The sequence below is a fragment of the Stegostoma tigrinum genome, chromosome 31, assembly GCF_030684315.1.
Source record: "Stegostoma tigrinum isolate sSteTig4 chromosome 31, sSteTig4.hap1, whole genome shotgun sequence".
Classification (NCBI taxonomy): Eukaryota; Metazoa; Chordata; class Chondrichthyes; order Orectolobiformes; family Stegostomatidae; genus Stegostoma; species Stegostoma tigrinum.
In genome coordinates, this window is record NC_081384.1 from 3,615,101 (window position 1) to 3,635,898 (window position 20,798).

At 44.1% G+C, this 20,798-nt stretch overlaps 1 protein-coding gene across 2 annotated transcripts in view; it reads right to left on the bottom strand.

Moving 5' to 3' along the window:
- Positions 1-20,798, bottom strand: part of skap1 (src kinase associated phosphoprotein 1) — a 389,377-nt gene that overhangs the window by 61,052 nt on the left and 307,527 nt on the right. For both annotated transcript variants that reach the window (XM_048560760.2, XM_059638690.1), the window contains exon 10: positions 3,096-3,155. In XM_048560760.2, the coding sequence (XP_048416717.2) occupies positions 3,096-3,155 (60 nt within the window). The remainder of the gene's footprint in view (positions 1-3,095; positions 3,156-20,798) is intronic.

Sequence of the window (20,798 nt, forward strand, 5' to 3'; positions counted from 1 at the left end):
TTCTAAAACACTGTTTCTCATCCACTGTTTCTGTCACTCTGTTTCTCATCCACCGTTTCTGCCACTGTTTCTCATCCACTGTTCCTGTCACTCTGTTTCTCATCCACTGTTTCTGCCACTGTTTCTCATCCACTGTTCCTGTCATTCTGTTTCTCATCCACTGTTTCTGTCACTCTGTTTCTCATCCACTGTTTCTGCCACTGTTTCTCATCCACTGTTCCTGTCATTCTGTTTCTCATCCACTGTTTCTGTCACTCTGTTTCTCATCCACTGTTTCTCTGACAAAGCCATGCAGCCTATCCCAGATCAAACCTTCCTTGTCTCTAAATGGAGATCAATTTTCTCTTTCACTTTTTTTTTCCAATTGTTTCGCTCCTGCTGAAGTTGGACTCTTTGGTCTATAACTCCCTGATCTATCGCTGGCACTATTTTTTGTAAAGTGGAGCCACATGAACTTTCCTCCAGTCCTCTGGCAAGGCTGAAGATAGTGCGATGAAGTTTGTGAGCAAACCACCTTGCCATCCTGGTATGAATGATGCTCTCTCCAGAGAGATGCTAAGGCAGCTATAGATTTGATTTTATTCAAATAAGTACATCTTTAAATAGTAAATAATGCAAGATCATTAGGTCATTTCTGGTCCCTACAGGTGTAAGCTACAGTAATGCCCATGTCGTATCCCCAAAGTGAACATCATCGCACAGGCAATACAGGACCTCTATACCGACTGTAACAATGGATTGTAAATAGAACATGCTGGAACACATATCCGAATTATTTTATGTTTCATAGAATTCCAATGGCAAGGAAACAGGTCATTTGACCCAACGAGTCCTCAACACCCTTCTGAAGAGTATCCCACCCAGACCCACCACCCTACCCTATCCTTGTAAACCCACATTTCCCATGGCTAATGCATCTAACCAGCACATCCCTGCACACGATGGGGTAATTTAGCATGGCCAATCCAGCTAACCTGCACACCTTTGGACTGTGGGAGGAAATCAGACCAAACCCATGCAGATACAGGCAGAATGTATAAACTCCACACAGGGATCGAACCCAGGTCCCTGGCACTGTGAAGCAGCAGTGCTAACCAATAAGGAAATTTCTCTATAATTCCCTCTTAGATCGAATCATTGTTTCAAGTTTTGGTCCCCTCCATGGGTGAAAACATCTCAAGGGGTAGCAAAAACAGGAAGTCAGCTTATGATACGAATGGCAATAGATTTGGGAAGTGGGTCGGTGGAATGAGACCTGGTTGTCCTTGTGCACCCGTCATTGAAAGTAAGCAGGCTGTGAAGAAGGTAAATGGTATGTTAGTGCGAGGGTTTGAGAACAAGAGCGCGTTCGTCTTGCTACATTGTACAGGGCCTTCTCTGGTGCAGTGGTAATGTCTCTATCACTGGACTTGGAAGCCTGGGTTTTATGTCCCATCTGCTGTAGAATCTCACAACAGGCTGGTCCGAAAATATTCACAGGACTTTGCTGAGACCACACCTGGAGCATTATGTGCAGTCTGGGGCTCCTTATCTGAGGAAGGATGTTCTGGCGATGGAGGAAATGCAGTCAAGGTTTACCAGACTGATTCCTGGAAAGGCGAGACTGACGTATGAAGATAGATCGGTTTGTGGGTGGGGCGGGAGATCTTACAGAAATATATAAAATTCTGACAGGACTAGTCAGGGCAAACACAGGAAGGATGTTCCTAAATATGAGGGAATGCAGAACTAGAGGTTACAGTCTAAGGATACAGGGTAGGCCATTTAGGCCTGAGATGAGGATAAACTTCTTCACCCAGAGAGTGGTGAAACTGTGCAATTTACTACCACATAAATGAGTTGAGGCCAAAACATTGAATGTTTTCCAGAGGGAGTTAGAGATACTTCTTCAGGCTGAAAGGGATCAAAGAGTATGGGGAAGAAGCAGGAACTGTCTTGGATGATCAGTTATGATCCTATTGAATAGCAGGGCAGGCTCGAAGGGCTGAATGGACTATTCCTGTTCCTGTTTTCTGTGTCGCTATCTTTTATTCTCTCTAAACCATTTCCTAATAATATCATCACCGACTAAGATAGCGCCAGCCTGCTCAGCCTCTCTGAGTTTCGGATCCCTTGGAACACAGGCTTGGCAGATTTGTGAACATATGATCTCCTCAGATTCCATTCACAGTCAGTGAATTAAGATCTAATTGTGTCCCAATCCACCCACAGATTGGCTGCCAACTGGCATGAAAGAGCATCTTCTTTTGAATCTCATTAGTATTTAGATTCCACAGATTTGCTGCATCAGGCCTCCTACATTGTCCTGGTCTCTAACAGTCAGTCAATTTGATTCAAGACAATGGGCCTAGTTTGGGGAAGTGGTACCAACATGGGTAGTAGCAGATTTTTGATATCACAGACGATGAGCATAAGGGCCTCCTATGTACCGTATCATTCTGTGATTCTATGAACATCATTTTTAACTCATTCTTCAGCTCAAAAGGACTATCTGTGGATAAAGTCACAGCTTCCCAGGGGAATAGTGGGTGAAGGAATGGGCTGGAAAAAGCATGTGCAGGCTAGTGGATCAAGAACTCTGGCAATATGATGGCAAATGAGTGGAGTGTAATCTTGTCTGATAATCTCAAACAATCAAGGACGATTTTTACCAGGACATTTCCTTAGAGGCTTCAATATTGGGCCAATATCAGGCGAGAGTGTACATGGAATGGGGGATGGTGCTAAATGGGCCAGATGGCCTTATGTAACACCATGTATTTTTATGTGTACTGTCCAATACAGTGAGGGCTTTAAAGGGGGAACTGGAGGAGAAGTGAATTAAGTTCAAGCATCCATCAATACCATTCCCTCGATAAGCTGATGGAAACCCAGGAAACACCCTACTTCGAGGCTAACATGGCTTAATTCCTCTCCAGGCAGTGCCCCAACAATTGTGCCATCACCCGAGCTGTGTTATCACCTCAGAGACAGACAAAGCATGAAGTTTAAAATGGGTTGAGGAGGGGATGCTGTACACATGTCAGAAAGGAGATGTCAACTTTGCAAATTGTGAAATGCTGTGGTCTGGTACACAGATTTATTGAAAAAACTACCTGGGCCTTGGCCATTGTCGCTCTCCTCCTCTGGGGGTATGGGTGGAGGGAAGTCATCCTCTGAAAGAAAGAATACCAAGTCATTATGTAAAATGTACTTTTATGTTTTACTATGAACACAACATGCAGTAGATTAGCAGAAAAATACACCAATTCAGCCAACTGACTCTGTGTGAGTGGTTATGCTCCTCAGAAGCCTTCTCCCACTCAAATGCATCTCACTTTTCCTGCATGGCCTTCATTTGGAATAGAGTCATAGATTAGAAAAGTCATAGACATTTCTTCCTGATTCTCCAGCTTTCCCTTAATGTATCCACAATCTTTCTCTAAAGTGCTTTTTGTGGGAGCAAGCTCCACATTCTCACTAAAGGGGTTTCTCCTGAGTTCCCGACTGTCTCGGAATTCACTGCATACTCAATCCCCCTGTGTACTTCCTCAAAGTTGCCCTAACTTGCTAGCTTCTGTGGGCAGAGTGGTCTGCTGGGAGCTTGCTCTTCGTTTTGGTCAGGAGCAGCACTGGTCAGGTGAACTGCCTGGTGTAGACGCTGGTGATTTCCACACAGTAAGTGAATCTAATCGCCAGCGAGAATAAAAAGTTGGGAGTCTTTGTTTAAGAGTAGATGGCACATCTGTAATGCACACCTTACCATCAAGTTTCCTCTCCATTGAGAAGTCTCTTGCTTAGCTTAGAGACTGCACAACTTGACATAGCAGCTGACCATTGTAAATTAACACCAAAACATAAGGTGAGATTATAACATAGGAAGTAGGGGCATAGAACAGGCCATTCAGCCCTCTCCACTCTTCAATGCAATCATGTCCCATGTTCCACTTTAACACCATCTTCCTGCATTATTCCCATTTCCCTCAATGCTTTTCATTTGTAGAAATCTATCAATCTCTGTCTTGAACATAGTCAATGACTGAGCCTTCACAGCCCCGTGGGGCAGAGAATTTGAAAGATTCACTGCTCTCTGAGGGAAGAAATTCCTCCTCTTCTCAGTCCTAATGATCTGCCCCAGATCCTGAGGCTGCACTCCCTGGTTCTGTATCCCTCAGCCTCAAGGGACATCCTCACTGCATCTATCCTTTTGACCTCTGTGAGAGTTTTATAGCTCTCAACAAGATCAACTTTCATTTTTCTAAGTGCTTGAGAATACTGAACCAAACTGCTTAATCTTATCTCCTGGGATAACCCCTCTATACGAAGAATTAATGTGGTAAACCTTTGCAGAATTTCCTCTATGCCATGTAAAACTTTTCTTTTGAAGTAGGCCAAAACCATAGACAATTCTCCAGACATGATCTCACCAAGGCTCAAAGCAATTGCAGAAGGATCTCTTTTCTTCTCTACTCAGGTCCTCTTGTAATAAAGGGAAACATGCCATTTGCCTTCTTAACTACTTGCAGTACCTTCACATTAACTTGCACTGATTCATGAGCAATAAAATACTTTGAAGTTCATACTCCTAATCCTCTCACTATTTAAAATGTACTCTGCATTTATGATTTTCCAACCCAAACAGAGAAACTTACATTTCTCCGCATCTGCCTGCTCAGTTATGCTCTCCTAATCCCTTACAAACATCCTTGCATCCTCTTCACAATTCACACTTCCACATAGTTTCGCATCTTCTGAAAACATGGGAAAGATTACACTGAGTACCCACATCCATTTTTCTTGACTTGCAATTGTGAGAAGCAGGTGCCCAAGCACTGATCCTTATGAATTATCAGTGATATCCCACTGTTCACAATCTGCCAAACAATTAATCCTCCTCTCTATTTTCTGTCCTTTGACTACCTCTCAATCCATACCAGTAGATCTCCCCAATCCATCATGCTCTCATTTTTTTCCCCTAGACTCTTGTGTGGGACTTTAATGACTACTTCCCGAACATTTAAATATAACATATCCACTGGCTCCCCCTTATCTGTTCTGTAAGTTACTGAACAAATTTGTCAAACATGAATGAATGTGGGCTATGTCTGGTTTTATTATTATTTTCTAAGTGTCTTCTGACACTGAATGTAACATGGAATTAATTTTTTTGGAAATGTGGTGAAGGCAGATTAAATCATGATATTCAAGAGGCCATTGGATGATTATTTGGATAGAAATGGGGTGCAGGGATATGGGGGAAAGGCAAGAGACTAGCTCTGGGTAACAGAACTAGTACTGACAATATGGGCTGAATGGCCACCTCCTGCACTGTAACATTTCTGTGATTCTGTGAATGCTATCCTTTGTTACATTTTCCCTACAACAGCTGTTAGATTAACAGGTCTGTACATTCCCCATCCTCTCCCTCCCTCCTTTATTAAGTAGTCATTTAGATTCTGGATGTGAGTTTGCTCACTGAGCTGGAAGGTTAGTTTTCAGACGTTTCGTCACCATTCTAGGTAACATCATCACTGAGCCTCCGACAAAGCGCTGGTGTTATGTCCCGCTTTCTATTTATCTGGTTAGGTTTCCTTGGGTTGGTGATGTCATTTCCTACGTTGGTGATGTCATTTCCTGTTCTTTTTCTCAGGGGATAGTAGATCAGCTCCAATCAGATAAATAGAAAGCGGGACATAACACCAGCGCTTCGTCGGAGGCTCACTGATGATGTTACCTAGAATGGTGACGAAACGTCTGAAAACTAACCTTCCAGCTCAGCGAGCAAACTCACATCCAGAACATCAACCTGAGCTACAAATCTTCTCAAAACTCGCTAGCCATTTAGATTTGTCAGTTACTAGGGCCTTTCTGGAGTCTATAGGATTTTGAAAGGTGACTGCCAATGCATCTACAATCTCGACAAGCACCCTCTGCAACACCCTGAAAATGTAGATCATAAGCTCCATTTTAAGCTTACTTTGCTTGTTTACTTTAAGTTTCATTCATTTCTCTACTTTGTTCTTACTAATGCTAGTATCTTGCAGTTCCTCATTTACACTAGTCCTGCGATTCTCCTTTATTTGTGAGATTTTTAGAAACCCTGCCAATGAAAGAAAACACAAAGTATCTGTACAGTTTCTCTATCATTTCCTTATTCCCCATCATAGATTCTTCCATCTCCCTGTAGTCCACATGATTTTGATAACTTTTCCTTTTTACATGTTGGCACGAAGTTTTTAGCCAATTGTCATGTTGGTCACTCATTTACATCCAATTATCCCATTCTTAACCCTCCTCTTCCTCTACAGAATTCTAAAATTCTTCCATTCCCAGGTTAACTATTTGTTTTGATAACTTTATAGGATTTTATTTTTGATATAATGCAATCCTTGACTTCTTTTATTAACCATAGTTGGCACACTTCCCTTGTGGGGTTTTCATGCATTCAAGGGGTGTATTTTTAATGTAAAATATTAATTATGTAAGTGTTAGTCATTGCTCATTAACTGGCAGATCTTTGATCTGGTTTTCCAATCCACCATAGCAAATTTTCCCCTCACAGTTTGCTTTATAGAAATCTAAGATTCTCGTTTCTCAACCATATCATTTACAAACTTAATGTAAAATGGCAACATTGTTATGCTGAGATAACAAGGTGTGGAGCTGGATGAACACAGCAGGCCAAGCAGCATCATAGGAGCAGGAAAGCTGACGTTTCGAGTCTAGACCCTTCTTTCTGAAGCTGCATCTTGTTATCTCAGATTCTTCAGCATCTGCAGTTCCTACTGTCTCTGAAACGTTATTATGCTCACTGTTTTCTACATATTCCTTTACACCAAGGCGATCAGTTATGTTATTTTTAAGTACATAACATTAGTTGTAATGTAGCCCATTACCTAATTGGTTCCTCAACATACTGGTCTAGAAAAGCTCTCATACATTTGTAGAATTTGTTCCCCACAACATGCGTATGAGCTAGCTTTAACCAGTCTTTATGTAGGCAGAAAATCTCAGCAGGTCTGGCAGATCTGTGAAGAGAAAACAGAGTTAACGTTTTGGGTCCGGTGACCCTTCCTCAGGACTGCTCTGTGGAAGGGTCACCAGGCCCGAAATATTAACTCTGTTTTCTCCCCCATAGATGCTGCCAGACCTGCCGAGCTTTTTCAGCAACTTTGTTTTTGTTTCAGATTCACAGCATCTGCAAGTCTTTGAGTCTTTATTTAGAACTTAGTGAAATTTCTGTTCAGGCAGTAGAGGTTTCGATAAGCTTTAGGTTTTGCAGGATGTAAGCTGGTAGACCAGTCAGGGGGTTTATTTTTTGAAACAGAATTTCAACGAGTCCTCGTTTAGAAAAGTATTATCTGGCAGGCTCATTCACAGGGAAGCTCATCAGTGAGGGCTTCCCACAAAACTATTGAAACCAAGTACTTTCTTTTACCTCCAAGCGTTTCTTTATTACTTCACATACATCCCATCTTCTACACCTTGTGTTTCTTTCCAATGGAAATCAATTCAAATCAGCTCAGGCTTCTGCGCTTATTTATAAATTTGATCTGAACTCTGTTGAGTCAGTCTCAGGGCAGACCCAGGGGAAGGAAAGGCTGTAAAACAGATCTCTTTAAAACAAATCAGGTTTTGGACTGGAGCTGCTCATGAACGTACATAACCTGATTAAAATTGGCTTTGAATAAATTTGGGCAGACAATTGCTAACTCGGCTTGGGTTGTGACTGCCATCATTCTATCCGAACTAGCCACTCTGAGATTATACTGACACATCTAGAGGATCACCTCAACGGTGTTGCAGATCAAACTTGCAATCACCCTCAAGCAGAAGAAATTAAACCAAAGCATTAAGATGATTAAACTTTTTTTTTATTCTTTATTCATTCACAGGATGAGGGTGTTGCTGGCCAGGCAGCATTTATTGCCCAGAGGGCAGTTAAGAGTCAACCACATTGCTGTGGATCTGGAGTCGTATGTAGGCCAGACTAGGTAAGGATGGCAGTTTCCTTCCCTAAAGGACATGAGTGAACCAATTGGGTTTTTCCCAACAATTGAAAATGGGTTCACTGTCATCATTAAATTCTTAATTCCAGATATTTTATTGAATTCAAATTCCACCATCTGCCGTGGCTGGATTTGAGCCTTGCTCCCCAGAACATTATTTGGATCCCTGGATTAACAATCCAGCGATAACATGGTTAGGCCATTGCCTCCCCAATTGAGGATTGAAACTATTTCTTCTGGTAGGGGAGTTGAGAATGAGGAAGCTTAGAGTAAAATTAGAGCTGGGCTGATGTCGAGAAGTACTTCTTCAAAGAAAGGAGTATCTGGAATTTTCTCCCTCCCCAACCCTCCCACGATGGCTGTTGAGGAGAATTCGGAACCTCTGGAATTCTCTACCTTTGGAGAGCTCAACGTGAGCAAGACCAGCGAACAGTTCTTTCACTGAGAAGGATCATTTTTTAAAAATTCATTCATGGGATGAGGAGTGATGCTGGTTAGGCATGATTTATTGCCCATCCCTAATTGCCCAAAAACAGTTAAGAGTCAACCACATTGCTGTGGGTCTGGAGTTACATGTAGGCCAGACCAGGTAAGGATGGCAGTTTCCTTCCCTAAAGGACATTAGTGAACCAGGGGGGTTTTTCCTGACAATCAACAATGGATTCATGGCCATCATTCAACCCTAAATTCCAGATATTTATTGAATTCAAATTCCACCATCTGCCATGGCAGGATTCAAACCCAGGTGCCCAGAACATTATCTGGGTCTTTGGATTAACAGTGCAGTGATAATACCACTAGGCCATCGACTCCCCCTACAATTTGTGTAGATTTACATTGCATTTTCAGCACAGAAACAGACCATTTGGTCCATCTGATTGATGCTGGCTCACCCATTCCATAAGAACATCCTCCCGTCTCCCTTTTCATCGAAACCTATAACACAATGGCCTTCCATTCCTTTTCTCGTGGTGTGCTTACCCAGCTTACCTTTAACATACTGACGTTATTTGCAACAACTACCTCTGACTGCGCTACCAGGCCTTTTCGAGTTTCTCCCATATTTCTCATTCTGTGTGATTTCTGCCCTTGGTCTAATGATGCACCTTCGACTAATGGGTTTCTAGGCTCCTGTTGTGGTCTTGTCATTTATTATGACAGTTTGCTCCTTAATTCTCTTTAATGGATGTAATTCTCACATTATGTGGGCACAGAACGGGCAGGCTGTGCCCCAATCATCTGTCCATTTCCATTGTCCACAGAAATACATTGCCCACTTCCACTTAAGCCACTGATAAGGAACATCAGGCAGCACATTTAAAGCCTCAGGGTGGTCCTCTGCTCCACTCAAAGTGAAAATTACTCTCAGTGCCTTCCAAACATCTGAGCTGGGTAATTTCAAACTCTCTCACTTTCAAATTCATCGCCAGCCCTCCTCCGCTGTCTGTGCCCCTTTCTCCAGCCTTACTGGCCCTCTGGAAACGTCTGTTTCTCCAGCTTCTTGCTCATTCTGACTTTAATCACTCTATCCCTGATGGCTGCTGCTTCAGATCTCAAGACAAAACATTCCAACCTGTGGCCCAAGAGTGTCATCAAAGCTTCACATTGAGTTTTCACGAAAGTAGACGGTGCACCGAGGGACTGGGATCCTTACTCAAAGTCAGACAGGAGTTACAGCGATTAAAAAAAGTGTAGAGGACGGAGTTCCAACAGGTGGAGACTTGGCGAATTGAAGGAGGAGTCATAAACAAGGATAACACAGTGTGGAGCTGGGGGATCACAGCAGGCCAGGCAGCAGCAGAGGAACAGGAAAGCTGACGTTTTGGGTTGGGACCCTTCTTCAGAAATGGGCGAGGGGAAGGGGAGCTCTGAAATAAATAGAGAGAGAGGGATGGGGCTAGGGAAGGTAGATGGAATCTTGATAGGTGAGTCCAGGTAGGGAGTGGTGGGGATTGGTCAGCGAGGTGGGAGAAGCAGATAGGTGGGAGAGAAAATGGACAGGTCGAGAAGGTGGGGATGAGAGGGAGGGTTGATCATGGGATGACGCCAGAGGGTGGGGAGATTTTGAAGCTGGTAAAGTCCACATTGAGAGCATTGGGTTGTAGGCTCCCAAACAAGGAGTTGTGCACACTATTTGAGGCTAATGCCATGGTGATTCACTGAGGGAGAGCTATGCTGTTGAGTAGCTATGCTGAATTCTAGACAAAACAGATCAAGTCGTTAGCTGCCCTTTGTGGTGCAGGTTAATTGTTGCATGCGCCTTGCTGTAAGACGAGCAAGGAGGGAGTTTTCCAGTCATTCTGTCCGATATTCCTCCCACAATCAACACCACTGAAAGCAGACAGACAGATTAACGTGACATTTATCTTGTTGTTTGTTGCAGATGCTGCTGGGGCAGAGCCAGCTGCTGCAGGTCACTAATGACTGAAATGTCTCCTGACATTCTGGCAACGGGCATTGAAGGAAATTGTCACTGATTGCTAGAGAACAGGACATAAGACAGCCAAAAAGAGGAAACTCCACGATGTCTCAAAAGCCTCAAGGAAACTGAAGTAAGGAACTACAGGATATCATACTCAACCCTGATCTGCAGCATTCCACAAATGACACTCCCTCATATTGGCATAGATCAAGGATACGTATCTCAAGGGGGTAAATATTTTGATTCAGTAATCAACTCGCTGAGGTATGCTGGTATCTCTAAAGCTGCTCCCACAGTTAGGCACATTGATATATCATCACAGTGCATTTTATCACTTCAACTCAGCTATCACTTTTCATAGAATAATACACTTGAGAGGCTATTCATCCCATCGATTCCATGCCAGGTATTCGAAAGAGCTATCCAATTCCTACTCTCTCCCCTCTTTCTGATGTGAAGGTGTCGGTGTTGGACTGGGGTGGACAAGGTCAGAAATCACACGACACCAGGATACAGTCCAACAGGTTTATTTGAAACGACAAGCTTTCGGTTAGATGGTCAATCATTGTGGCATTTTATAAATTCCTACTTTAGAAATAAAACCAGTCTGATCCCAAACCAGAACATAAACAGATTTTAAACAAGGCCTCACACCTAACATGCATTATTTGACTTAAAATGTCACTTCTTCTTTACACTGAAAAAACCTTTAGTTCTCTCCGGACCGTGACTTGAACATATTAATCAATTAAAACTTCTCACTGATCAAAGGTTTAACAGCATTGTTTAATACATCCTGATCAGTTGTGTGACCCTTTAACTGTTTACTTGTAACATCTGGGTCCGATACTACATCTCTCACTGGCACCTGAAGAAGGGGCGAGACTCCGAAAGTTTATGATTTCAAATCAACCTGTCGGACTATAACCTGGTGTCGTGTGAATTCTGACATTGTCCACTCTTTCTGACAGCCTTATAATAGCAGAATGGGTTGAGGGGCTGAATTCCTGTTCCTAATTTTGTGCACAAGATTTTACTTCTCAAGTATTTCCTCAATTTTCCTTCTGAAACTTACCTGTAAATCTGCTGCCACCTTGTTTCCAGCATAATGAGGCTGAGTGCCCTGGGCCAGGGTGGGTAAAAGTAGCAAGGGATTCAGCTCCTGATCATTGTACAGTTGCATTTTTAAAAATTCACCGGTGGGATATGGGCGTCACTGACTGGGCCCAGCAGTTATTGCTGAACCCTAGTTGTCCCTTGATAAGGTGATAGTGAGCTGCCTTCTTAAACCACTGGAGTCCACGCGCTGTACCTACACCCACAATGCCCTGAGGGATGGAGCTCTAGATTTTGACCCAGTGACGCTGAAGGAATGGTGATGTATTTGGCAGTCAGGATGGTGAGTGGCTTGGACGGGAGCTTGTAAGTATGCGAATATCTTAAGGCTGTGATGTTCCCATGTATGTGCTGTCGTTGTCCTTCCAGCTGGTAATAGCTGGGGGGTTTCAAAGGCAGCGTTTCAGGACCCTCAATGAATTTCTGCAGTGCATCTCGTAGATGGATTCTTGCACATCCTTCAGTTGAAAATCCCTCATTAATTTTCTGTCGAAACCCTCTTGCCCAAAATGCTTTGTCCAACAATGTTCCCTTCCTAACAGGGAGCCACTCAAACCCACATGGCCATATTTTACAGTATCTCAAAATCTAAAAAGCATATTTCAGAAACAAAGGCTTTAGCTCTTGTCAAGGACTTCAGTCAGGCTGATGAAATCTGTCTGTTACATTTTTCTTGTGTCTGTCATGTGACAAACAGCATATTAATGGCTGCTCTGAGTTCCTGGATGTAGACTTTCTAAAATCAATGATTGAAGAGCAACCTACAGATAATCTTCTAGGGAATGAGTCGGAGGCAGATTCCCAATATATTTACTGGTTATAGCGACTCCATTTCCAACGTGTAGATTAGAAGCACTGAGATAGTAAAGATTCTAAAGGATCTAATCTCTACATCCACTGACAGACCAATTAAGTGCCTAGTTAGAAGCTTGTGCCAATCTCTCTTGTTGGCATCCCATCAGGGCGAACAGGCTTTTTCATTCTCCCTCATCTTGACAGCCTGCACAGTTTTCTTACCCCCTACTATTGGATGGATTGGCTGCTTTAACAATTTAGCCACAGCTTTAAAGCTGATATCAGATGGATTACCCAGTAGGCTGTCACCTTTACATGACTGAGCTCTGGTTAGTATAGTATCAGAGATAATGGGAACTGCAGATGCTGGAGATTCCAAGATAATAAAATGTGAGGCTGGATGAACACAGCAGGCCAAGCAGCATCTCAGGAGCACAAAAGCTGACGTTTCGGGCCTTGACCCTTCATCAGAGAGGGGGATGGGGGGAGGTGCCTCCTCCCACCCACCCTCCTGCAAAAATTCCATCCCCTATTCCCAATTCCTCCGCCTCCGCCGCATCTGCTCCCACGATAAGACATTCCACTCCCGCACATCCCAGATGTCCAAGTTCTTTAAGGACCGCAACTTTCCCCCCACGGTGATCGAGAACGCCCTTGACCGCGTCTCCCGCATTTCCCGCGACACATCCCTCACACCCCGCCCCCGCCACAACCGCCCCAAGAGGATCCCCCTCGTTCTCACACACCACCCTACCAACCTCCGGATACAACGCATTATCCTCCGACACTTCCGCCATTTACAATCCGACCCCACCACCCAAGGCATTTTTCCATCCCCTCCCCTGTCTGCTTTCCGGAGAGACCACTCTCTCCGTGACTCCCTTGTTCGCTCCACACTGCCCTCCAACCCCACCACACCCGGCACCTTCCCCTGCAACCGCAGGAAATGCTACACTTGTCCCCACACCTCCTCCCTCACCCCCATCCCAGGCCCCAAGATGACATTCCACATTAAGCAGAGGTTCACCTGCACATCTGCCAATGTGGTATACTGCATCCACTGTACCCGGTGCGGCTTCCTCTACATTGGGGAAACCAAGCGGAGGCTTGGGGACCGCTTTGCAGAACACCTCCGCTCAGTTCGCAACAAACAACTGCACCTCCCAGTCGCAAACCATTTCCACTCCCCCTCCCATTCTCTTGATGACATGTCCATCATGGGCCTCCTGCACTGCCACAATGATGCCACCCGAAGGTTGCAGGAACAGCAACTCATATTCCGCCTGGGAACCCTGCAGCCATATGGTATCAATGTGGACTTCACCAGTTTCAAAATCTCCCCTTCCCCCACTGCATCCCTAAACCAGCCCAGTTCATCCCCTCCCCCCACTGCACCACACAACCAGCCCAGCTCTTCCCCCCCACCCACTGCATTCCAAAACCAGTCCAACCTGTCTCTGCCTCCCTAACCGGTTCTTCCTCTCACCCATCCCTTTCTCCCACCCCAAGCCGCACCCCCAGCTACCTACTAACCTCATCCCACCTCCTTGACCTGTCCGTCTTCCCTGGACTGACCTATCCCCTCCCTACCTCCCCACCTACAGCCTCTCCACCTATCTTCTTTACTCTCCATCTTCGGTCCGCCTCCCCCTCTCTCCCTATTTATTCCAGTTCCCTCCCCCCATCCCCCTCTCTGATGAAGGGTCAAGGCCCGAAACGTCAGCTTTTGTGCTCCTGAGATGCTGCTTGGCCTGCTGTGTTCATCCAGCCTCACATTTTATTATCTTGAGCTCTGGTTAGTGACTGGTGAGCCGTCTACTGTATGTTTCAATGGGACAGCAAGAGCCTGCACTGATCTGCCAACTCTCTTCAGAAGTCGGTGGCCTATTTGTCAACAGCTTCTTCTGTCTCTGTATCCCACTTCTCATTTCAGGGCAAATGCTTGCATTTTGCTTGTCAACGGAGCTCTCTGATCATTGAGATGGGACTGGTCAGGGATTTTGCAAGTGGCTCCTGCTGTCTGAGGGCCCAATAGCAGGAGCAACAACAAAGATAGTTCCCATTTACAAAGGACACAAAAAAAACTGTTTTGTATGAGTGTTGTGAAAACATAGAAGGTAGCTACTCGGCCCAATTTGCCTGCACTGATTCTATCACCAAACAATGACCAAAATTTGTCATTAAAAAACATGAAGGGATTTACAGACAGGCAACTTAATGCGTGGTTAAAAGTCTAGTTGTAAGAGCTTTGAGAAGAGTCATGCCAGACTCGAAACATTAATACTGATTCTCTCTCCACAGATGCTGCTAGACCTGTGGAGTTTCTTCAGCGATCTCTGTGTTTGTATCAGATCCAGCACATTTGCAGGATTTTGTTTTTATTCGAGGTTTTAAGAATTGTCTCATCAAAGAGAGGAGTCTCAGGATGGGCTTCCTGTCATTTGAAGGCAGAGCTGAAAATGGATCCAGTGACTAAGATCAGGAACCAGGGCATTGCAGCAGAGCAGGTACTTCAATGAATGAGCAAGGAAGGAGGAGATTATGGAGATCGGAAATCGAGACCCAATGCAGATGAGTATCCCTGAATGGTGTTGAGATTTTTATGCGTCGCTTTGCTCTATCCAGGCCTGAGTCTTGGGGCCGTACTCTACTGTATTGACCCATTGGACGGATGGGCCCGCCAAATATGCTGCACCTTCTCTGTAACACATCGAAGTCAATTTAGATTATACGCTGCTGCCGACACTGGGGTTCCCTTTAAGCAAGAGGGAAAGCTGCTACTAATGAAGTTAAGCTGATGGTTAACAGGGAAACGCATTAAATAATTTGATCGAAATGTCTTGACAATGCAAACTTTATTTCTGGAGAGAAGGGACTAAGACCATAAAATGTAGGAGTAGAAGTAGGCCATTCAGCCCATCGAGTCTGCTGTGCCATTCAATGAGATCATGGTTGAGCTGATAAACCTCAACACTACTTTCCTGTCTTTTCCCGTTATCCCTTGATTCCCTTACTGATTAAAAGTCTGTCCATCTCAGGCCTGAATGTATTTACAGACCCAGTCTCAACACCTCTCTGTGGCAGAGAATTCCATAAATTCACTCCACTCGGAGAGAAGAAATTTCTCCTTATCACTGTCTTAAATGTGTGACACCCCACCATTCTGAAATGATGACCGTCTGGTCCTATTCTCATGGGATCATGAGGAAAAAGAATGCAGGAGCAGGATTAGGCCCATCAGCCCCACAATTCTGCCATTTAATGAGATCATGGCCGATCTGTGGTCAAACAACATGTGCCATAGAAATTTAAATCTCGGATTTAAATTAACAACTGGTCCAGCCTGCATTGCCATTTGTGGAAGACAGTTCCAAGCCCCTATCACCGCGTCCCACTGGGGAAAATAACCTCTCTATATCCACCCTGATAAGCCCCCTTAGAATCCTGTATGTTTTAATAAGATTGCCTCTCATTCATGTATATTCGATGAGGCGACAGCCAAGAAAATATCAGTGTGCAAACAATTACTACATTCTTGTGAAATTCCTCAGAGTACTGTGTTAACAACAGTATTTAAAATGGCCGCATTAACATCTCCATTCAAGTAGTAAATAAAGCAACTCTATACAAATGCATTAAACAATACCAAGCCGAAGCTGCAGCACATAACAGGCCTAGGTGCGTCCACGTGTTGAAATTTATCAAGAAGGGACAGGCTGAAAAAGGTCTAATAACCTTTTACTGTTAGTAAGAATTTTTACTTTCTCACAAATTGCAGCATCAGATCATTAGGACTCAGTAATGACATTTCTAATCATTGAATGAAGGCCAGTGAGAAACCTGTATATATATCACCTGCAAAACAGACAGACAGACAGACATACACGCACAAGCACACACACATGCACACACACACAGACACACACACACACACTCAAACACACACAGACACACACACGCATACACACAGACACACACGCGCACACACAAACACAAAACTGTCCAGCTCAGCAGACAACAGAAACAGCAGTGACATTTACAGGTCAGAGTAACAGAGATAAATGTGAAAAGAAAGACACTGGATTCAACAAAGGCACCTGCTGGTCTCGAGTCGGGAATGATACAAACTTCCATCACATTACCTCTCCGATAACTCATGCACTCTCTTGGGTCTGCCTCTCAATAAAGTGAAAGTTAATCTCACCACACAGCCTTTGCTAAGTGCCAGCTTTCCAGCAATCCGCGTGCCTGCCAGTGATGAGTCAGCAAAAACTTCTCATTTTCTTTGTAAGTGATATTCTAAGTTGTCCTTGAGTTCTTTACTTTCACCGACGAGGCGAGAGCTCTCTTTTTTGGTAAAAGTTAAGACTGGACATTGGGTTACTGTAGCAAGATAAATATTTCACCTCACTCCCCTATAATACAGTGGCAGAGAGGTGGGGAACAAGGTGTGATTAGGATTAAAGAGATTTTGAGGAGAATATGGAGGGCACATGGTATAGCGGGTCATCACCTCAACTAATCTATTGATAGCTCAGGAAACTGAATGGCATCTCCTCAGTTCATCCCAACTACCGCAAATATCAAATTAATGGATGGGAGTGTGTAAATTAGCGATCATAAATGCAACAACAAATTACACTTATATCACATCTTCAACATAGTGAAAACATGCCACACCATTTCACAGAAAGACGATCTTACATAATATGACTTTGAGCCACATGAAGAAATAGGTGAGACAATCATATGCTCAATCAAAGAGGGAGGGTTTCAGGAACAGCTTAAAAGAAGAAAGATACAGAGAGAAAGAAGATAGATGGAATGGATTAAGGAGAGAATTCTAGATCTTACTGCCCAAGTGTGTGCATGGTTATTATAATAGTTTAGTTGAGGCGATGACCCTTATGATGGATGCCAGAGGTAGAATGGTGGAAATTGAGAACGCGCAAGGGGCCGGAGAAATGAAGGAGTATATTGCTTTGAGCAGCTTGGTCCAATTCTTGCAAATTCAAGAGCAACAGAAAAAAAAGATAAAATCAAATGCCACATGAGGTATTTTCAGGGGAATGAACAGCTACAGGCATCTCAACATCACACTGTGGATTGTGACTGACGCAAGACACCCAGTGCATTGTCACAGAGAGGGCCAAACTACTGAGCTTTCCTTTGACGTGGGCCATATTGAGAAATGGATCCATGGGGAGATCACCCCATTGCAGCACAGACACTCACAGCACTCCAACCCTGACCCCTAGAATCTGGAACCAGTCTGCAGGCACCTCAAACTCGGTCATTTAATTAAGTTGATTATTCTTATGGTTCCTGTTTGACAATAGGTTTTCAGTAATTGGGATACACAATCATCCAAATCAAAACATTCACAGCCTTTTCCAAATTGCCCAACCTTGGGTCAGTTTTGAGAATATTATCGACCAATCAAGTACATCTTGGAGCATGTGCAGATGTGGACTTGTCACCTGACTCGAAGTTTCAGCCCAGCCAGAACCCTCAGGAATCTTTATCCCCACCGATTTCCAAAACATTGCTTCTCTTAAACAGCTCAAGTGCCATTGGTAAATCTCGGGGCGCATCTTTGACAGGCCCCATTGGTAAATCTCGGGGTGCATCTTTGACAGGTCCCATTGGTAAATCTCGGGGCGCATCTTTGACAGGCCCCATTCGTAAATCTCGGGGCGCATCTTTGACAGGTCCCATTGGTAAATCTCGGGGTGCATCTTTGACAGGCCCCATTGGTAAATCTCGGGGCGCATGTTTGACAGGTCCCATTGGTAAATCTCGGGGCACATGTTTGACAGGTCCCATTGGTAAATCTCGGGGCGCATGTTTGACAGGTCCCATTGGTAAATTTCAGGGCGCATGTTTGACAGGTCCCATTGGTAAATTTCGGGGTGCATCTTTGACAGGTCCCATTGGTAAATCTCAGGGCGCATGTTTGACAGGTCCCATTGGTAAATCTCGGGGCGCATGTTTGACAGGTCCCATTGGTAAATCTCAGGGTGCATGTTTGACAGGTCCCATTGGTAAATTTCGGGGTGCATCTTCGACAGGTCCCATTGGTAAATCTCGGGGCGCATGTTTGACAGGTCCCATTGGTAAATCTCGGGGCGCATGTTTGACAGGTCCCATTGGTAAATTTCAGGGCGCATGTTTGACAGGTCCCATTGGTAAATTTCGGGGTGCATCTTTGACAGGCCCCATTGGTAAATCTCGGGGTGCATCTTTGACGGGCCCCATTGGTAAATCTCGGGGCGCATCTTTGACAGGTCCCATGGCATGGATTTTTTTGTCATTTTAAATTCAAAATCTGTGTTTTAAATGATCTTTTAACAAGGCGTGGATGAAACAGTGCACAGATTGAATGCAGTTTGCGTTATTCACCTAGAAAGCCACTCCCAGCTCTCACACAACTGAGATACATTCCATGTATCTTAGCACTGACTGACACTGTGAATAGGATAATAGCTCTTCACTTCAGATTCTGATACTAACATTTGCTTTGGCTGTGAGCTTTCAACAGTTTCTTGCTCTTTTTACTTGGTCTGCACCGTGCTTGTTTGGATTTCTAGGCTGGCAACGACACTGGGAGTGTACCTGCTGGTCTGAGGAAGTATGGAAATGTCTGCGGTGCCATCTTTCAGGTGAGGTCTTATTGTAAGATCGCAGTTGCTTCTATCTGTGAGGATTAAAAGACCGCACTATTTGGAGGAAGAGTAGGGGAGTACGCCCTGGAGAAGTGGCCATTCAACCCAGCATGTCTGTGCTGGCCTGCCAAATGAGCCACTCGACTAGTGCAATCTTCCTGCCACCTCTTCCTCCCCATAACCCTGCACAAAAATGTTCCTTTACAACCACCATCTGATTCCCTTCTGAGTGCCACGAATGAACGTGTTTCTACCACAATCTCTGGCAGCACTTTAGATGACCTGATCATTATGGCACAGCTATTTGTGGGATCTTGCAGTGCACAAGCAGGCTGCCATATTTCCTGCCTTCCAACATTGTTGGCATTTTGAAACAAAACTACTTCATCAGTTAGGAGATCCGAAGGTTGTCCAAAATGCTGGATAAATGCAAGTACAGCAGGATGAAGTATTCAAAAGATGCTTCTGTTTCCTTCAAAAAAATCATTGGCCACTTATTTCATGTGAAGATTTTGTCCAAAAGTATTGCAGAGTTTAACTCAGCTGGTTACTGTCACCACTGGGGTTGGAAAAGGGGCTGGTCTGAAGCTATATCCCAGGACGTGACAGTCCATTCTTAGTAGATATTGCAATGTTAAACATTGAGCTCACCCACTGGTGAAGGAAACAGCAAAATGTGTAAAACACATTTGTCTGAATTAAGGAGAGGCTTCGGTTTTCAGTTGCTAGGGAGAAATTGTTCCCGTTAATGAAAATGTTGCTCTGCCCACCAATAACTACTCCCTCCTCTGCTCCTCTGACTATTGTGATGATAATTCAGAACCTTCCCCTTCACTCAATAATCATCTTTTGATATGAGCGCGGCTTCAGCCCAGTGCACAACATTATCATTAATGATGTTAATGAGCAGCCCTCACCTCATTTTTCACTAATGTTCACTAATCTATTTTTGGATGGGTAGAAATCTTATATCAGCATTAAACACAGACCCTTGGAGCTTTCGACAGGAATTAAACCCCTCCTCAGTTCCAGTTACCTCCTAATGTGAAAATTATTGAAAAAGACTTGGATTTATGTAGTACCTTTCACAAACTCAGCCTGCCTTAAAGCATTCTTGAGCTACTGATGTATTTTGTGAACCGTGTTCAGTTGTAATGGAGGGCAACCAATTTGCACACAGCAAGGTCCCACAAACACTAACTAAGGAAACAAGCAGTTAATCTGTTTTAGATATTAGTCTCAGGGCAAAAGTTAGTGAGAACATCTCTGATCTTCCACCAACAGCACTGAGAGACCTTTCAGAATGAGTGTTACCCACTAAGTCACAGGAAAGCGACCAACTTATTAAAGATCTGTTCCATTTCGAAGGAAAATGGTGCAACTGTAAAGGGACCCAAATCTAAAGCATGGAAAGGCATTAAAGATAGTAGCAGAAAATTTCCCTTAGATTACTGCAGCACTGGAGGGCTTTAACTATGAACCATGCCGCCATTAATACCCAAGCTGCAACTGTGGGCAATGCCACCACTAGGTGGAGCATTTGAGCTATTGCACAAAAGTTATTGACATTTTATTTAGTGTCACATGCATTTTGTTACATGTGTTGTGTTCTGTAGTGTCGCCACTCTCCAGGACCATACACAAACGCAGAAAACTAAACCAAAACATAGAGTATAAAGGCAGAAAAATAAAGAAATAAAGAGAATGTCTAACTTTGCAGTCCTCCTTGTTCAGTGCTCTGCTGTGGGCCATGGGCCTGGTGGCCAGGCATGAGTGTCCCCTTCGCCATGCCTCTGCGACACCAGTCACCAT